At 34.8% G+C, this 16899-nt stretch overlaps 1 protein-coding gene across 1 annotated transcript in view; it reads left to right on the top strand.

Moving 5' to 3' along the window:
• The window catches only part of FGF10 (fibroblast growth factor 10), an 84885-nt gene extending 68189 nt beyond the window's left edge, over positions 1-16696 (top strand). Inside the window, 2 exon segments of the mRNA NM_001193950.2 lie at positions 10122-10225; positions 15050-16696. Coding sequence (NP_001180879.1) covers positions 10122-10225; positions 15050-15247 — 302 coding nt within the window. The 3' untranslated portion in view covers positions 15248-16696.
• Positions 16697-16899: the final 203 nt, after the last annotated feature.

Here is a 16899-nt window from a genome sequence, read left to right as displayed (position 1 = left end):
AGTCATCACATATTATACAAAGCAGGCTTTCAGAGTGAATGTGAATCACCTGTTGCAATCAATCCATAATTTAAGTAGGACTCTTGTTATTTTCTTTTAAATGCTGATATTTTGGTAGGTTGTCTTAGAGTCTTCTGCTGTTTCATCACTGGGTCTTTCCCTCCTTCAAAGAAGCTCTCCAGTGATGTTTGTTTTTTACTCATTTTGGTTGGTTTAGCTTGTGGGCTTACCAAAACTGTGACTGAAACAAGAGCACAGTGCAAGAAAAAAGCGTGGATGGAAGTGGTAAATACAATAATGGATGGACCATGCATGGGCTAAATTAAGTGCTAGATTCTGACTTAAAGCCTGATACCAGATGCAATTGTACAATCGGAGTACATCAACTCACTTGCCACTATAAAGCCTGCCACCATATGCAGCTTAATTGTCACTTGTCACTCACAGATAGGGTTTTGATATGAGTCTGCAAACAATTGATTCATTATGGTCTCTGTGCAGTCAAATCTCTCTGCTAATGTTCATCTATATTTGCAACTGCTCCTCAGTGCTAGCATAGCCACCTCAGCTTCACCTCACATCATCAGGCATTAGATTCTCATAAGAAGTGTGCAACCCAGATCCCTCACATATGCAGTTCACAATAGGGTTCGAGCTCCTATGAGAATCTAATGCTGCTGCTGATCTGACAGGAGGCAGAGCTCAGGCAGTAACAAGTGATGGGCAGTAGCTGGGGAGTGACTGTAAATACAGATGGAGCTTCACTCACTCACCACCAGCCACTTCCTGCTGTGCGGCCTGGTTCTTACCAGGCCATGGACCAGTACTAGTCCATGGTGCAGTGGTTGGGGACCCCTCAGTTACAGAAATATATAGTTATAGCAAATGAATCAGTGTTGTCATTTGTCAAGTATACATAAATAGACAAATTGTCTTTCTGCACAAATCAAAATTCACATACCACACAGTGGAATATATATTTCTTAAAAGTATTATGATTACCCACTATCTAAGTAATCATGGAAACAATCTTTGAAGGAGTTAAGAGGCCAATTATGTATCCATACCATGTTGGAAGCTTGTCAGATTTACAATACACATGTTCAAAGTGAGCCTACAGCTTGAACCCCTCAAACTTATTCCATATTAAGTATTTTAAACTACTTAGGGCTGTTCATGATTAGCTAATTTGTGAACACTTTAATGCATCAAGTAAGACTTTTTCTTACAGGAAACCCAATATCAATATCTACTAACCCATTTTATTATTTTCCTTAAATTGAGGAGAAAAGATACTCTATATTATAATTAGTTATATTAAAGAAATTCATAAAAACCTGAGTAAATGTAGTAGACAGTTTATAGCAATGTCTTTAGGGTAAATGTCTATATTAACATGTTGATCATTTAATAAAATATGCCATGCAGTAATTCCTCTAACCCTTTATGTTAGCTTAAATTTTTTTCTCTGTTTATAAATAAAATGCAGTGGACAAGCCCCAGTAGAATGAATTGTTTCTGTGTAAGAAACAAGATATAAAATCTTTGCCTGGCTGCCAATTGTTTGTAAATGTTAGCAGGAGCCTCATTGTGTGGTAGACTAAGTATTTACTTAAGGCTCTAAGTAACCTTTACAGATAAGTCCCTCAATCTCTCCGGATTTCCCAAAGTCATCTATTATGAAAGAGCATTGGATATGAAACAGACAATCTCTAGAATTCTTCGAGCTCTTCTCTGACTCTACAATTTGCTAAGACCAAGCCTCAAATGATCTGAACTTTTTTCACTAAAATAATAAGTACTTTTTAAATTTGGTAATTTCAACTCAGATTGATCAGAGGTTTTGATTGAACATAGAAGATATCTCAAAATAATGTATAATAACGTAGTACTTTGGGGAAAAATGTGACAGTTGACATGCTTGCCAAAGCTTCTGTATCATAACAAATCTAATCTGGGTAGTAAATTGGCTTCTACTGATGCATAACATGTTTCTAATATCATTTTACATTCTGGATCTATTTTCCCAGAAGTGATAACATTGCAGTGATTGTCCCTTATTTTTGCATGGTCAGTATATGAAACTCTTTCTATACAGACTAGCAGGCTTTCTGTACTTCCAATGTTCAGTGAGAAGACACAAGCCACACAAAGATTCCCTTGGGATTTTCCTTAAAATGTGAAATGCAGGAGACAAGAATAGAGACAAAAGTGGGATGTGGCCATGATACCCTGGCAAAAAGCCAGGATTTCTAACTTTTCAGAATTTTTGAAGGGTTGATTTATCTACTAAAGGAAATGAGGGGAAGGCAAAATCAACAAATTGCTACATAAAACTTCATATAGAAATATATTTTCTGATACAAAATGTTTACCTATTAGGAAGAATTACTCTCTGCCTTGCTCATGGCTTTGTTACCATTCAAATGAGTTGTGCTGGGCTCTTCTAAGGTAATCATTCAAGCTTCCTTTCATTTTTCTGTTTTGTACCATTTCCTGCAATTTATCTCATTGCAAAATGGGATCAAATGTCAGTTATCTTGGGTCACAGCAAATGACTGAAACATGTAAGTGTTTCCAGTAGTTGTTGTTGTTGTTTTGTTTGTTTGCTGGTAGTTGGGAATAAGGGTAGAGTTTCTATCTCCAGGGGCACACAAGCTTTTCTAGATGTTTATTTCATCCAAAACTAGCGATAGAATCATTTCACACTTTGTGAGTTAAATTTGTATCAGCACTTATTATGAACAGTTCCCAAGAATTACAAATCCATTTCTGTCTTAGACACATGTCATTTATGTCTTACTGTGAATGCATCCTAAGAACAGAGAAGATAATGTTTCAACACATGACATTATTAAACATTGATAAGTAATTATTTCCTGAAATATTTCCATAATGTTAAATACATTTTAAAAAATCTCTACCAGTGAGGAAAAAATTAGAAAAAAAATATCAAGTTTACCAAATCTATTGATCTAGCAGTGTTGTGAAGAAACCTATTAGATGGCCATCTGTGAATATTTGTTTACTTATGATCAGTGGGAAAGATCTGGTGTCATATTTCATTTGTAATAAAAATGCAGTAAGAAATTGATCTTTAACGCACTTTAACAATTAATTTACCACTTGAGAATATTGTCCCTATATTGCGTTGTAAGTTTCTGAAACTTTTAATGTTAGATCAATGGCAATGGTTCAATGACAATACTGGTTAAATATAGTCTTAAATTGACAAGTGTTTTAGGATCTGCCACTGTACTCATCAATAAGGCTAAGCTAGGCACTGTGTTTATCCTATGACTTGAATTATCAGGTGAGAATGTAAAGTGTCATTTTGGTATTTAGCATGCTGGGAAAGATATATCATCTTATCCAGAGATGGGAAGGATTTTCTGCAAATTCAGACCTCATTTTATCTGTAATTATAAATGCATGTCAAGTGTATTGACAGAACTGTGGAAGATAGAGAAACTAAATAACTCCAATACATTATACTAAAAAGGCAGCCAGAGTATATAATGGTACAAGGTGTACTAGACCTAGATTACTCATTAGCCCAGTCTGGTACCCTCCTTTTAATGGCAATGAGATCATTCTAGAGCAAGTATTATTATATATGCTTTCAAATCTGGGTGTAGGGTGAGGGATAAAGTGAAGCCCTATTGCTTTGAGACAATTTCTTGACCATGTGCATATCTTTAAGGGGGCCACACAGTCCTTTAATTCTTGTGTTAACAGAATTAGCCCCTTGAAAAATCCTATAAAATTCTTATGAGTAGTTGAAGGTACTTAAGTTTCCACCAACATTTCCACACTTTTAAAATGGAGAAGAAAATAAAGATTCTGATGACTATCAACTACAATGCAGTATATCTGTACACAAATCCCAAATTCACAATACCATAGTTATGTAGATGTTAAAAATCCCATACCTGTTCAAAAATGAGGTTACTCATTTTCCACATTGTTTAACATTTTTCTTGTTGTTAAGCTCCTGCTATTACTTGTGTCTATTCTTGTTTGTGGTTCTGCTTCTATGCACATGTTCTGTCAATGCTTTTTTTGCATCAAAGCTGTGCTCTGTCTCTGAATCATAGCATATAGAATAGTGTGTAGCCATTGGACAAGCAGAATTAGCATTGTTTGGAAATATGCTAGAAATTCTAATTCTCTGACTCCAATCTGGAATTACTAAGTCAAAAATCCCAGCAATCTGTCTTTAAGCAGTTCTTCCAGATGATTCTGATGCAGGTTCATATTTGAGAACCATTGGTATAGAAGATTGGTTAACTTGCCACTATTCTGATTGAGCAGACTGTAAATATATATTTAGCACCCACTCTCTGAGACTCTTTGCAACCCTATGAGCTATAGGCCAGCAGTCCGCAACCTTTTTGGCAACAGAGGTTGGTTTCGTGGAAGACAATTTTTTCCACGAAGGGGAATGGGGGGATGGTTTGTGGATGAAACTGTTCCACCCCAGATAATCAGGTATTAGTTAGATTCTCATAAGGAGCATGCAACCTAGATCCCTTGTTGCATGGTTCATAGTAGAGTTTGCACTCCAATGAGAATCTAATGCCACCACTGATCTGATAAGAAGCAGTTCTCAGGCAGTAATGCTAGTGATGGAGAATGGCTAAATACAGTTGAAACCTTGCTCTCACTCGCCTATGGCTCACCTCCCTCTGTGTGGCCCAGTTCCAGTATTGGTCCGTGGGACTTTACAGTTCCCATAATGTTTTGAGGTTTCACTTAATTTAACTTTGTTTTATTTTTAAAGAGAGGTAATACCACAGTTAGAGCCATTTAGACTCACACTATGGTATGGCCACATAATCTCAGAGGTATTAGTGAAAATGTGATAACAACCCCAAGGAGTTCCCTAGGTCCTTCTATGCTAGGATATAATAGATGAGCTTAGGACACTGACAACAACTCTTGAGAGAGAGAGAGATTTCATTTAGAGAGGTTAGGATTTGTGTCTTACATTGTGCTAACCATGATATGTTTCAGCACCTTGATTAAAACTATGAGACTATATAGCATTATAATCAATTTTGAGTTAAAATGTTTAGAAAAAAATAGATGTGACTGATTCTGAATTAATGAGACTTTCCACATTTCACAATAATTTTTTTTTGGAAAGTACATTCCTCACTCAGAAAAGCACTACTACCACTCAATGAAGCAGAACCCTTAGTTTTAGCTAGTGGCCACCTCAAAGTGCTGTTGGGGGAGGTGGGGAGAAATGTGGCTCAAGCACTTGAGCTCTTTCTCTCTTCAAGTCTGTTTTTATGCATGCACTTTCTCTCCCTGGAATGTTCCTTCTCAACTTCCCAAAACTCCCCTATTAAAACCCTACTCTTGAAAAGTCACCTCAAACACCAGCTGTCTTCTTCAGGATGACTTCACTATTTAAAGTAATGTATAAGATATTTTATCTCTCATACCACACTTAATATATTTTCTTTCTCATGTTTTATATTGTCATTACTTATTTGTGTCTTTATCTTACTGAGCTTTAAAACTCCTTGAGGCAAAAACCAAATCTTGTTTGCCTTTGTAACCTTCAGAATGAGAGCTAACACCTACCCTGCACATTGGTGCTCCATACACATTAGCCAAATTAATTGACTCGGTCTATAGAATCCCATTATATATTTGTGTTCTATTTATCTAGGAGTGGATAGAAGGATTTTGCATTTATTTTTCACATTAGTTTTCCTTGTCTATATCTGTTCTATTTAATACAAGTTTTATTTGCCATATACTTTTTCCTTTTGTGTTTATGGAAAAATATTTAATGAGAAAGTTACCCTCCAGACCAATAGCTTTTTTATTCTAATAGCACCAAAACAGAAGTAGCTTTTTGTCCAGTATGATTGCTACGGGGGCAATAGGTCAGATGCTCCTCTTCTGGTGAAGAATGAGAAGCAGCAGCTGGGAAAGATGCTTGTGAATGGCCACCTTCTCAGATTAACTATTTAGTCACTCATCAAAACACTACCAGCCCAAACAATTATATACATGAGCATTAAAAGAAAAAATGCATGTACACGAAAATTGTGACTTCGAAGTTATTTCCACTCAGAGATTATCACAAAATTTTCTCCATTACTAAGGTGATGATGTATCATGAGGGAACATTTGCAAAGTAATATGAACTGATTTTTGTCATAATCGCTTTTGTAATGTTGACTATAAAACTTTACTTTTTTAAGATTTTAAATATAATCTAAAATAAACTTTATAGATTGCTACTATTTATTGAAGAAATTTGCTAAATATTACTTTATTTCTAATGTATTATTTAAACAATTTTATGTTTGTAGACAAAATCCTTCCTAGTTGTCAAAATTCTTAGAATCTGCACAAGATGTTTACTAAACTGAGTCTCATTATCTCCCAACTTCACTTTTCCCAACTTCCTGCCTTGTTCCTTGTACTCCAGTTGGTAAATCAAACATCTTATGATATTTGAAAACACCATACTGTTTCACCTTAATGATTTTGCTCTTGCCTTCCCACCCTTCCCCTGGACACTTCTTACTCAACCTTCATGACTCAGTTCAGGTCTCATTTCCAACAGTAATTTGATCGTGGAACCCCAGCCAGTATGACCTGCCTTTATCTTTTCCCCATAGTCCCCTTGTCATCATCTTAAGTCATCACTTACTGCCGTGTAACATGTTTTATTGTAGTTATCTGTGTATTTGTCTTTTATTCCCAATAGTACATAGACTTTTCAATAGAAAAACCATTACGTATTTGACTTTATATTTTCATTTTCTAAAAGCGTACCCTTCTCCTCCTAGGTCTTCCTAAGTGACTGAACTAAATTGTCCAAAGACCCTTAAATAGATTCACAATGCTACCTGGGCTATTCATGTTTTAAGGGATATAAAAACTAATATAGTTACAACTTAATATAGATAATAGAATTTCACTACAAGAATATGCCTATAAATTTATAAAATATCTGATTTACATGAATGGGAAATATAATTCATGTGACCTTTCATTAATAATATAATTTTCAGGTGTTTCTTTGAGTAAAAAAAACTTTTTTTTTAACTTTTAATGTTAAGATAATTGTAGTCATAAACTTGTAAGAAACACAGGGAGATCCAGTATGCCCTCAACTCACTTTCCTCCTGGAGGCTCTTTTAACTGGTGTTTAGTTTTGCTTCAAAATATACACATATAGAACTATAAGCTACTGATCCAACAATCCTCAAACAAAATTCTAGAGCCCTTTTCCAAAAATAATTTGATAGGCAAACTTGATCATCCTTACCAAATAACAGAAAAAACAGGAGTGATTCCTTATGAAAAGTAAAGAAGTTCTCTAGGCTTCAGTCCTTCAGAGCTCCCCTTTTACATTCACAGATGTTTATAAGAGGTGCAGTCATTGTCCAATACCCACAAGATGATCAAATTATAACTTACCTGACCATATGCTGTGTCCAAAAATTATTTTCAAAATTCGAAAGGATTTTAAATCACCTATGTCTTCCCTCCTTCTATTTTGAGACAATAACTAAATAATAATATAAAAATAATAGCTAAACCTTTTTAAGCTTGCCTAAACTAGTGGCAGAGTGGGAAAAAAAAAGGTTGATTGAGTCTTTGAATATTGCGCTCCTAATCAGGTAAAGCAGAAAGAAACCAAGGCGTATCTAAGCTAAATATAATCTACAATACCACATGCAGTGCATCCTCAGAAATAATTGGTCAAAAATTCAGATATATATTATACTATTACTATAGCTCAGTCTGTTAGTATAGTTTAATCCCACAATGTTGCACGCACCTTCAAATATTGGTTTATTTTTTGATTAAAATCATCCTTCATTCCTCTTTGTTCTATTAATTTTCAGTTTCAAAAGTATACATAAGGTAATATCTTGCAGTTTACTGACAGTACTTTCTTGTCTTTTAGCCAGACAATGTAAGGAACTGCCTAATCTTTTGCCCCCGAATTCTACCTCCTGCTCTGCTTTGTATTTTCTGCTTATGACATAAATAAAGTATATTAGATTTTGTTCTCTAAGATTCAGACATTATCCTCTGTGGCATGCCATCATCCTTGGGAGGAACAGCACATTAAGTCATTAAAGAAAATTATCTTGATGAGTCATTTTGTCAGATGGTTTACAACAGGATTCCCTTGTAGGAATGGGAAAGAGGAGGAAGAGATGATGGAGAGGCAACATAGTCAGAGATGGCGAGCAATAGCATCTAAAAGTCAGAGGCTTAAGTGTTAACATCCATTATTCCTGACCGTTAGCACCTTACCACCTGTGTGTGTGAGTTAAATAATCTAAGTATCTTCCTTTTTTTTTTTTTTATTTGTAATCGAGACCAACAATAGTATCCTTAGAGGGTTATTGTGTGAATTAAAATATTTTTCAGAATATGCAAATAAATGTGTGTGTGTGTGTATTTGTACGTGTGTGTATACCTTAGGGCAACTATCAGCATAAGGGAAATGGATGTAAAAAAACCACAGATAATGTCTCCTTTATCCTTCACAATCTTTCCTTGGTTTTGGCTTGCAAATAGAGTGAGATATACCTCTTTTGATGAAAAGGAGTGCTGTGTTAGGTCAGAGACTTCCTACAGATACATGGACAAAAGGGTCTCTGACATGTAGTTTTGGCAAAGTCTCTGGTTATGTCAACTTTGCAACAGGGGAAACTCAAGCATTTCTATTAGCCTCCATAAGGCTAACCCGTGAAGGAATAGGACAGAAGGTATTCATCTCTCGAGAACAAGTTAAGCCACTCTATCTCTATGGGTAGAGTGAAAACATATAATCTGTAGACAACATTGGGGATGGTGTTTCTCATGATACATGACAAATGATAATATGCTCAACTTTCAGATTTTATGTATTAAGCCAATGGGAATTTGTATGTATTGCTCAGGATTTACAAAGCCCATTGAAGAATTTCCAAAATCTGGAACTGTTGGAGAAAAACTCCCCTCTAATGATAATTAAGAAGATACTAAGGAAAATTCTAATCATTTTATAGGTACTATCTCATTTAATATTCACAACAAAATTATGAGGGAGGTACTATTATGTTGCCCATTTTGCAAATAAAATTGAGTCATGGGACACTTCAGTGACTTCTACTGTGGTAATTCACTAATAAATGTAAAGCCAGGAGTTGAACCCAGGTATTTTGGCTCCAGGAGCCACATGCTAATCACAATGCTACTTCTCTACCCTGAACAAACTGCTGAGAATTTTGAAATATGTAGTTTTAGTTCCTTAAGTCTTCTTAAACTAAAATGGGTGGGCACTTCGGGTAGACGATAAACTGCCTTCCCTATTGTGATCTACGAACTTTTCCGAGAAAATTATCTTTAGATGCAGCAATAGAAACTTGTGTATAAGGGGAAAAGGAGCTGTTGTCTACCTCTTACTACTTCCCTCAATTTTCCATTTTTCCTAGAAAAAAAAACTTTAAAAGTCCATGTTTATGGATTTTCCCCCAACACAGAGCAGTGATTCTGCTATTTCAGAGACAGTGTAAATGTTGGGATTAGTCTCTCTGTATCTCAGAATGTCAACACATTTGCCAAAAATGAATCTATCAGTTAAATGTAGCCAAGAGATTTAGTTTATCTAGATCCTACAAAGAAGAAATAGTTTACCACTGTTTTTACATATTGAGGTAATCTGACATATTATTGACATGTGCTATAGATTTAATTTAATACCATAGTACAGATATGTGCTTTGATAACTTATTTTGAAATCTAAACTGAGTGGAGTTGTTTCAATATTTATAGGGTTGAAAATGCAGAGTTAGCAAAGGAAACATTTTAATTAAAACAATATTTTTCTATGTATGCTCAGAGTAAAATGAAGGGGAATTCTTTTAAAGCCTTATTACTTTCTTCCATATATTTGCTGGAAATACTTGCTGGGTTTTAAGACACATTGAACAAGATTTGCTTGTTTGTTTACCAATGTTTTGAGCCTTTTGTTTTTAGAACCACCAAAAAAAAAAAAAAAAAAAATCTCAATAGTTTCTTTTGATTTTACTTTTCTTCCAAATAGCTTTAGGATTATTTATTTAGCTTTTACAAATTGTATGTTTTAGGCATCCTGGAGATAACATCAGTAGAAATCGGAGTTGTTGCCGTCAAAGCCATTAACAGCAACTATTACTTAGCCATGAACAAGAAGGGGAAACTCTATGGCTCAGTAAGTATTCTGCTTTTGTTTTCAAATCCACTTCAGTAAATCATTACCACAGTTTTGGAATGTTTCCTCCAGACACTGAATAGCTTTGTTATCCTTCTATTGCTAGTAAATAGAGCCACAGTGGGTCGGTCACCACTGTTTCAAGGGCTGGCCAAACAGCTCTTCCAATTCTCTAATCTCCTCTGTTGTTCACCCATTAGTCCACCACACAGGCTGCTGCTGGCATGTGTCTGTGAATGTTCTAAACTGCTAACCAAGTCAGGCTCTCACGGAAGCATCTGGTCAGATTGGCACGGGAACTGCAGACAACTTGGAGAAAAAACACTAAGAATAAAGATCTTGAACTGAGTAGAAACCCATGTATTATGTGTGTGTTATGGCTGAAGACAAAACAAGGGCTCAGATGTTTTGCATTTTGTTAAAATCTGAAATGGGGAAATGCATCAAGAGACACCATTTTGCTTGTTGTTCAGTCAACTCTAGAATTTTATTTATCTAGACAATAACCATTAATTCAAATTATGCCTCAAAATCATATATATGTATATGGGAAATATTCTTTGCAATAGGGTCCTTGTGGAGCAGATATCCCTGCAGTCCTTTGGGCACATCCATGGCTGTATTCCATACCAGGTGTTGAATATTTGGAATACCACTTCTGCAATCTTGGATCAAACTCATTTAAACCAATTTTTTAGAAATTTAAGATCTCACTTAAAATACCAAATAGTTGTTTTATAATTGCAATTGTAACAATAATTAAATTACCAGCAGTGAGACAATTTGTCCTGTTCAGGTCCTTAGAAAAAAAATGCATCAATCAATCATATCAACATCTACCATATGCCAGATACTGTTTGACATATAAAAAGATGCATAAGAAAGAAGTATAGAAATGGGCCTTGACTTCAAATAATTTATAATATATTTAGGGGAAAATGTTAACAAATATGAAATAATTACAGCATCATTGGTTGTTACATGTATGAAAGGATCAAGTATAGTAAAGCAGCCCTATGATAAAGTTGGGAACTAAGTTTCAATCTCTTAGCTGTCATTCGAATGATGACAGGGGTATATTAGTTTGTGCATGTGGATCCATCTTATTGTGTCCCTCCCATAGGTACATCAAGGGGATGCTAACTGAATTTCATTTTTTTTTCCCTCTGGATTCTACTGCAGGGGAGTGTATCGAAGGCAGCTGTAAACTTGGAAAAACTTTAACTGAATTTTTTGGAGAACATGTAATGTTACATATGGCCAGAAATAAAATCTGTGACACAAATCTCTTAAATAATTTTATATTTTTCAAAACAGATCCTGTGTCATTTTTACACTTTTATGTAATCAAAAAGGAATTTCACTTTAAATTTGTAGATAAACTTACTTTATTGATTAGCATAAGGCTGATGATAGTGACCGTTTAGAACCAGCGGCTCTCAAACTTGAGTATGCATCAGAATCACTGGAAGGGCTTATTAAAAGACAGAATAATGGTACTCACAGCCATATTTTCTGATTCAATAAGTCTGTGGTGCAGTTCAAGAATTTCCATTCCTCACATGGTCCCAGGTGTTCCTGATGCTGCTGTTGCAGTAACCACAATTTGAGAACTGCTGGTTTGGACGTAGGGTAACCTTGCGTTTTACAAATATCAGACTTTTAACTGGGGAGTCAGGCATGCTTTGAGTTGGTCCCTGGGACTAGGGTAAATGGTTTTTTTGTGTGGGGGTCAGAGGAATTTTAGTAAAATTTCTCCATTACCGTGGCTCCCCTAATGAACTCAGAGGAATACCAGACGATTATAAAAAGTGGTTCCATTTAGGGGTTCACATCATAATCACTTTTGAGGCATGTTTAATGTTTTCATTAGTTAGTCTAGACCCAACGTCTTAAAGTCAGCTAACACTAATTTAGACTAAGGAAGAAAATGTAAATAATTTTAATGAATATAAAATATTTTAAATAATTTTAATTGATAAAATATACTTATTTAAAAACATGACATCAGGGAGAAATGGATAACTTTCAAATAAACTCTGACATAAAAATATTTAATAATCTTCTTCACATTTCTCCTTTTTTCTTCTGCCCCAACACAGCTCATGGATTGTGCTTATGCTTCATCTTGAGCTCTAAGCTCTGTGAATTATTTCATTCAAATTCTTTACCTAAAGTACAGTCCAGTGGCTTTCTATTATCTTCAGTGGCACTTAGCTGAGATTTCTCTTATTAATGTGTTTTTTGTTCAGTGTCTTCTCCCAGTAGATTGTGACCTTGGAGACAGCGAGGTCAGTCTTGTCCCCCGCTATTTGTTCAGCACTTAGAACTGTACAGAGCACAGTTATACATTGCATAAACCTAACCTCTCCTGGAAGCTCAGTCAATTACAGAACATGATTTACACTTCCAGCCTGTCTCAGAAAGAAACTCATTGTCTAACCATATTAGACAATGAAGAATATTAATTCTTTTTTCTGTGACTTTACATTTCTACTAGGAATAATGAAAAATTATGGCTTGTTAAAATTAAACAAAAAATTTATTCAAGTTGAATGTTCTGCTCAGAATGGAATAGGACTAACATCAAAATTTATGAATGCATATCTAATATAATTCTGTATATTAGGTGACTACTCTTGTAATTTCTACCTTCATTTTTTTGTTTCATACAGTATCCATCGATTCCATAAGCCCTCCTAAAAATCGAATTTGGGCAAAGATTCAGATTGACTGATTAAACCAGTTTTATATCTATTCTCTTGAATGATCTTCCTCTATTTCTTTTTGGAAACTATATACCTTTCTTATATTTTCATTATTCGTTATCAAAGCAATGTATCTATTGTATTGTGAGTTTTCTCCTGACAGATGGGATTCAGTAAATAAATTATAAAACGGAATTAAATAGAATAGGCCTTCATAGAGCATGATTTAAAGACCAAAGAAATTTTTCAGGTAGCTGGAAAAAATCCAAACTTCTTTTTAAGAAACTCCCCGAACCCTGCTTTTGAGACCTTGCCATAGCCTGAATTTTCTTTTTATACATTACTGCTTATGATTTTCTTAGATCCTGTCAACAATATATTCGAGGCCCCTTCTCCAGAGATTTTCGTACCTTTGATCTATGGCCCAAATATTTAAAACATCTGAAAGAAAAGGCTGATACATGTGCACTTCAATTTCAGAAACATTACTCTATAAATTAATTTTTGGGAGGAAAATTAATGAAGCATACATTCCCACTTTTCTCTACATAGCTTCATCTGAAATACGAAATCACCTCAAATAATCTCTGTCCTTCATTAGCCTCTAAATGTACCCCATTTACTGAAATGAACATAATTATCCATATTTTAAAAATTCACTCTGCTTTGAAAAGTAGGTCGTTTTAGACAGACTGAGATAAAGAGAATAAAAGTAAATCTATACTAAGGATTTATATTCCTTTGAAATACAGAATTATTTTTGTTTTATCCAAATCCTTACCTTAAATAATTTACCTTTCCTTCTTACTTTCAGCCAGTTAAATCATCATTTGAATGTTATGTTTAAATATTACTTTATAGAAGAGAAGTACTTAAGACTAAAATATTTCAGGACAGGTAACTTGAGCTGGTAACATTAACATAAAATATATCTGCTTCTTATGGTTCTGATGATGTTCAAAATTGTGATATATCCTGTAGACACCTAGGTATATAAACATATACATTTTCAGGAATTTGGAATTTTGTAGAAATTTCAAAATGTCTCAAGGTGAGAGAAACTGCCAAGTAGAGTCCTCAACTGAACTATGCCTACGGGGCCCTTGCTCTGGATGAAGAAGTTAGAACCAGAGGGCAAGTGCTCCAATTCCTTAGCTTCTTAACTACTTTAGTTTGAGTATAAGAAAAGAGCTTACTTCTAAAGCCAGAGTCTTGAGATCATTGAGGTACCTCCTCTTAACTCCAGAGTAAGATCCTGGATTTGTGGAGTGAGTGAGAGCAAAGCCTTGTCCAGGTATGTCTCCTTAAATCCAGCTGGCCTCCTGAACAAAACCAAAGCTCTATGGCTATAGGATGGAACTTCCCAGGATCAAAGTCCTTAGGCTTATACAATATAGGCATTGCTATTCACCATGCTCACAATTTCTTCAACACAGTAGTTCACAAAATGAGGAATTCCATGTCCTAGGTTTCAATCCCTGGAGTTCATGAGCAAAATCTGTCAAAATTACAAGCTATAGAATATTGCAAATAATTTCATTAAATTGAGAAATTTGATATTTGGAAGGAAGATATCCCCCTTTTTGGTTATGTAGAACTATTGTGGTTTTGCTATAAGATCTGCTTTCTTATGAATATGTGTGTGTATTTATTGTGGATTTGTAGGTAATGTTTGCAAACTTGACAAGCCCATATCTTTCCTTTAGTTCTATTTTTTCCCATTGGGCCCCTGGTTATTACTGTAAAAGAAGCCTTATAAGACTATTATTTATTACTGACTCATCACAAATATTGTTAGTGGGATGTCTACTTCTTGACAATTATTCTAGGCCCTTAAACCATGTAATATTCAAAGCGCATCAGCTTTTTAAAATGGCTTTCAAAAAATGACTATGATGATCAATTAAAATGTATCATGTGCTTTCAAACAGAATGTGTTTTGTGGCTCTGAGATTTACTTTTCTATTGTTGACATTATGTATTAAGCACACACCTTAGGTACAGATGGCAACTACAAACAGAATCCTTGGACTGGAGTTCTCTGGATCATTTGTATCAAATGAAATCAAGTACAATCACCATAGGAATAAAAGAGTCTGTTGTTTTTCCTTTGCAGAAAGAATTTAACAATGACTGTAAGCTGAAGGAGAGGATAGAAGAAAATGGATACAATACCTATGCATCCTTTAACTGGCAGCATAATGGGAGGCAAATGTATGTGGCATTGAATGGAAAAGGAGCTCCAAGGAGAGGACAGAAAACACGAAGGAAAAACACCTCTGCTCACTTTCTTCCAATGGTGGTACACTCATAGAGAAAGGCAATGTTTGTGGATGCAGCAGAACCATGGCTCTTTTGCCAAGAATAGTGGGTATTCTTCATGAAGACAGTAGCTTGAAAGGCAAAGACATGTTGCAGATGTCTGCTTGCTTAAAAGAAAGCCAGACTTTGAAGGTTTTTGTATTCACTGCTGACATATGATGTTTTTTTAATTAGTTCTGTATCATGTCTTATAATCAAGATATAGGCAGATCAAATGGGATAGAAGTTATTCCCAAGTGAAAAACATTGTGGCCGGGTTTTTGTTGTTGTTGTTGTTAGGTTTTTGTTTTGAAACTTCTGAGATAGAACTTAAAGGACATAGAACAATCTGTTGAATGAATGATCTTCGGGAAAGTTATTTATGGAATACGAACTCATATCAAAGACTTCATTGCTCATTCAAGCCTAATGAATCAATGAGCAGTAATACACGCAAGCATTTACTGGAAAGCACTTGGGTCATATCATATGCACAACCAAAGGAGTTCTGGATGTGGTCTCATGGAAGAATTGAATAGAATTTAAAAATATAAACATGTTAGTGTGAAACTGTTCTAACAATACAAATAGTATGGTATGCTTGTGCATTCTGCCTTCATCCCTTTCTATTGCTTTCTAAGTTATTTATTTAATAGGATGTTAAATATCTTTTGGGGTTTTAAAGAGTATCCTCAGCAGCTGTCTTTATCTTTTCTTTTTCTTCAGCACACCACATGCATGTTCACGACAAAGTGTTTTTAAAACTTGGCAAACACTTCAAAAATAGGAGTTGGGATTAGGGAAGCAGTATTAGTGCCCATGTGCTATCAGTTGACTTAATTTGTATTTCTGCAGTAATAACCATCAACAGTAAATATGGCAATGCTGTGCCATGTCTTGAGTGAGAGATGTCTGCTATCACTTGAAACCATACATTACTCTCGAGGCTTCCTCTCTCAATAAATAGATCAGAAGGCCAAATTCCTCTCTTTCAATACATCAATTTACCTCCAAGAATATACTAAAAAAGGAAAATTAATTGCTAAATAAATTTAAGTAGCCTCGCCTCATTATTTACTCGTGATTTTTTGCCATATGTCATGGAGGTAAAGAGACTGTCCACATCTCTAAAAACCCTCTGTAAATTCCACATAATGCATCTTTCCCAAAGGAACTATCAAAGCATTTGATATTAAGTGCAACTCTCCCAGGGACTTAAACTGAGCAAATCAAATGTATACTGGTATATGTGTAACCATATACAAAAACCTGTTCAAGCTGTATGACCTCATCTTTACAAAACCAAATAAAACTTGTTTTCTGTAAATTTAAAGAGCTTTACAAGGTTCCATAATGTAACCATATCAAAATTCATTTTGTTAGAGCAGGTATAGAAAACAGTACATAACAGTTTACCAATCATCATCACATTGTATTCCACTAAATAAATACATAAGCCTTATTTGCAGTGTCTGTGGTGATTTTAAAAATGTAGAAAAATACTATTTGTTCTAAATAATTTTAATCAATACCTATAAAAGTATATTGATGCTGCAATTTTAGCTTCATATTTCTTGTTTTGAAAAAGTGTTTTATTGTTTGGACACAGTATTTTGGTACAAAAAAAAGACTCACTAAATGTGTCTTACTAAAGTTTAACCTCTT

Source organism: Macaca mulatta, chromosome 6 (genome assembly GCF_049350105.2).
Source record: "Macaca mulatta isolate MMU2019108-1 chromosome 6, T2T-MMU8v2.0, whole genome shotgun sequence".
In the NCBI taxonomy this organism is placed as follows: Eukaryota; Metazoa; Chordata; class Mammalia; order Primates; family Cercopithecidae; genus Macaca; species Macaca mulatta.
The sequence above is the reverse complement of the archived record's forward strand: the minus strand, read 5'-3'. Positions and strand labels throughout refer to the sequence as shown.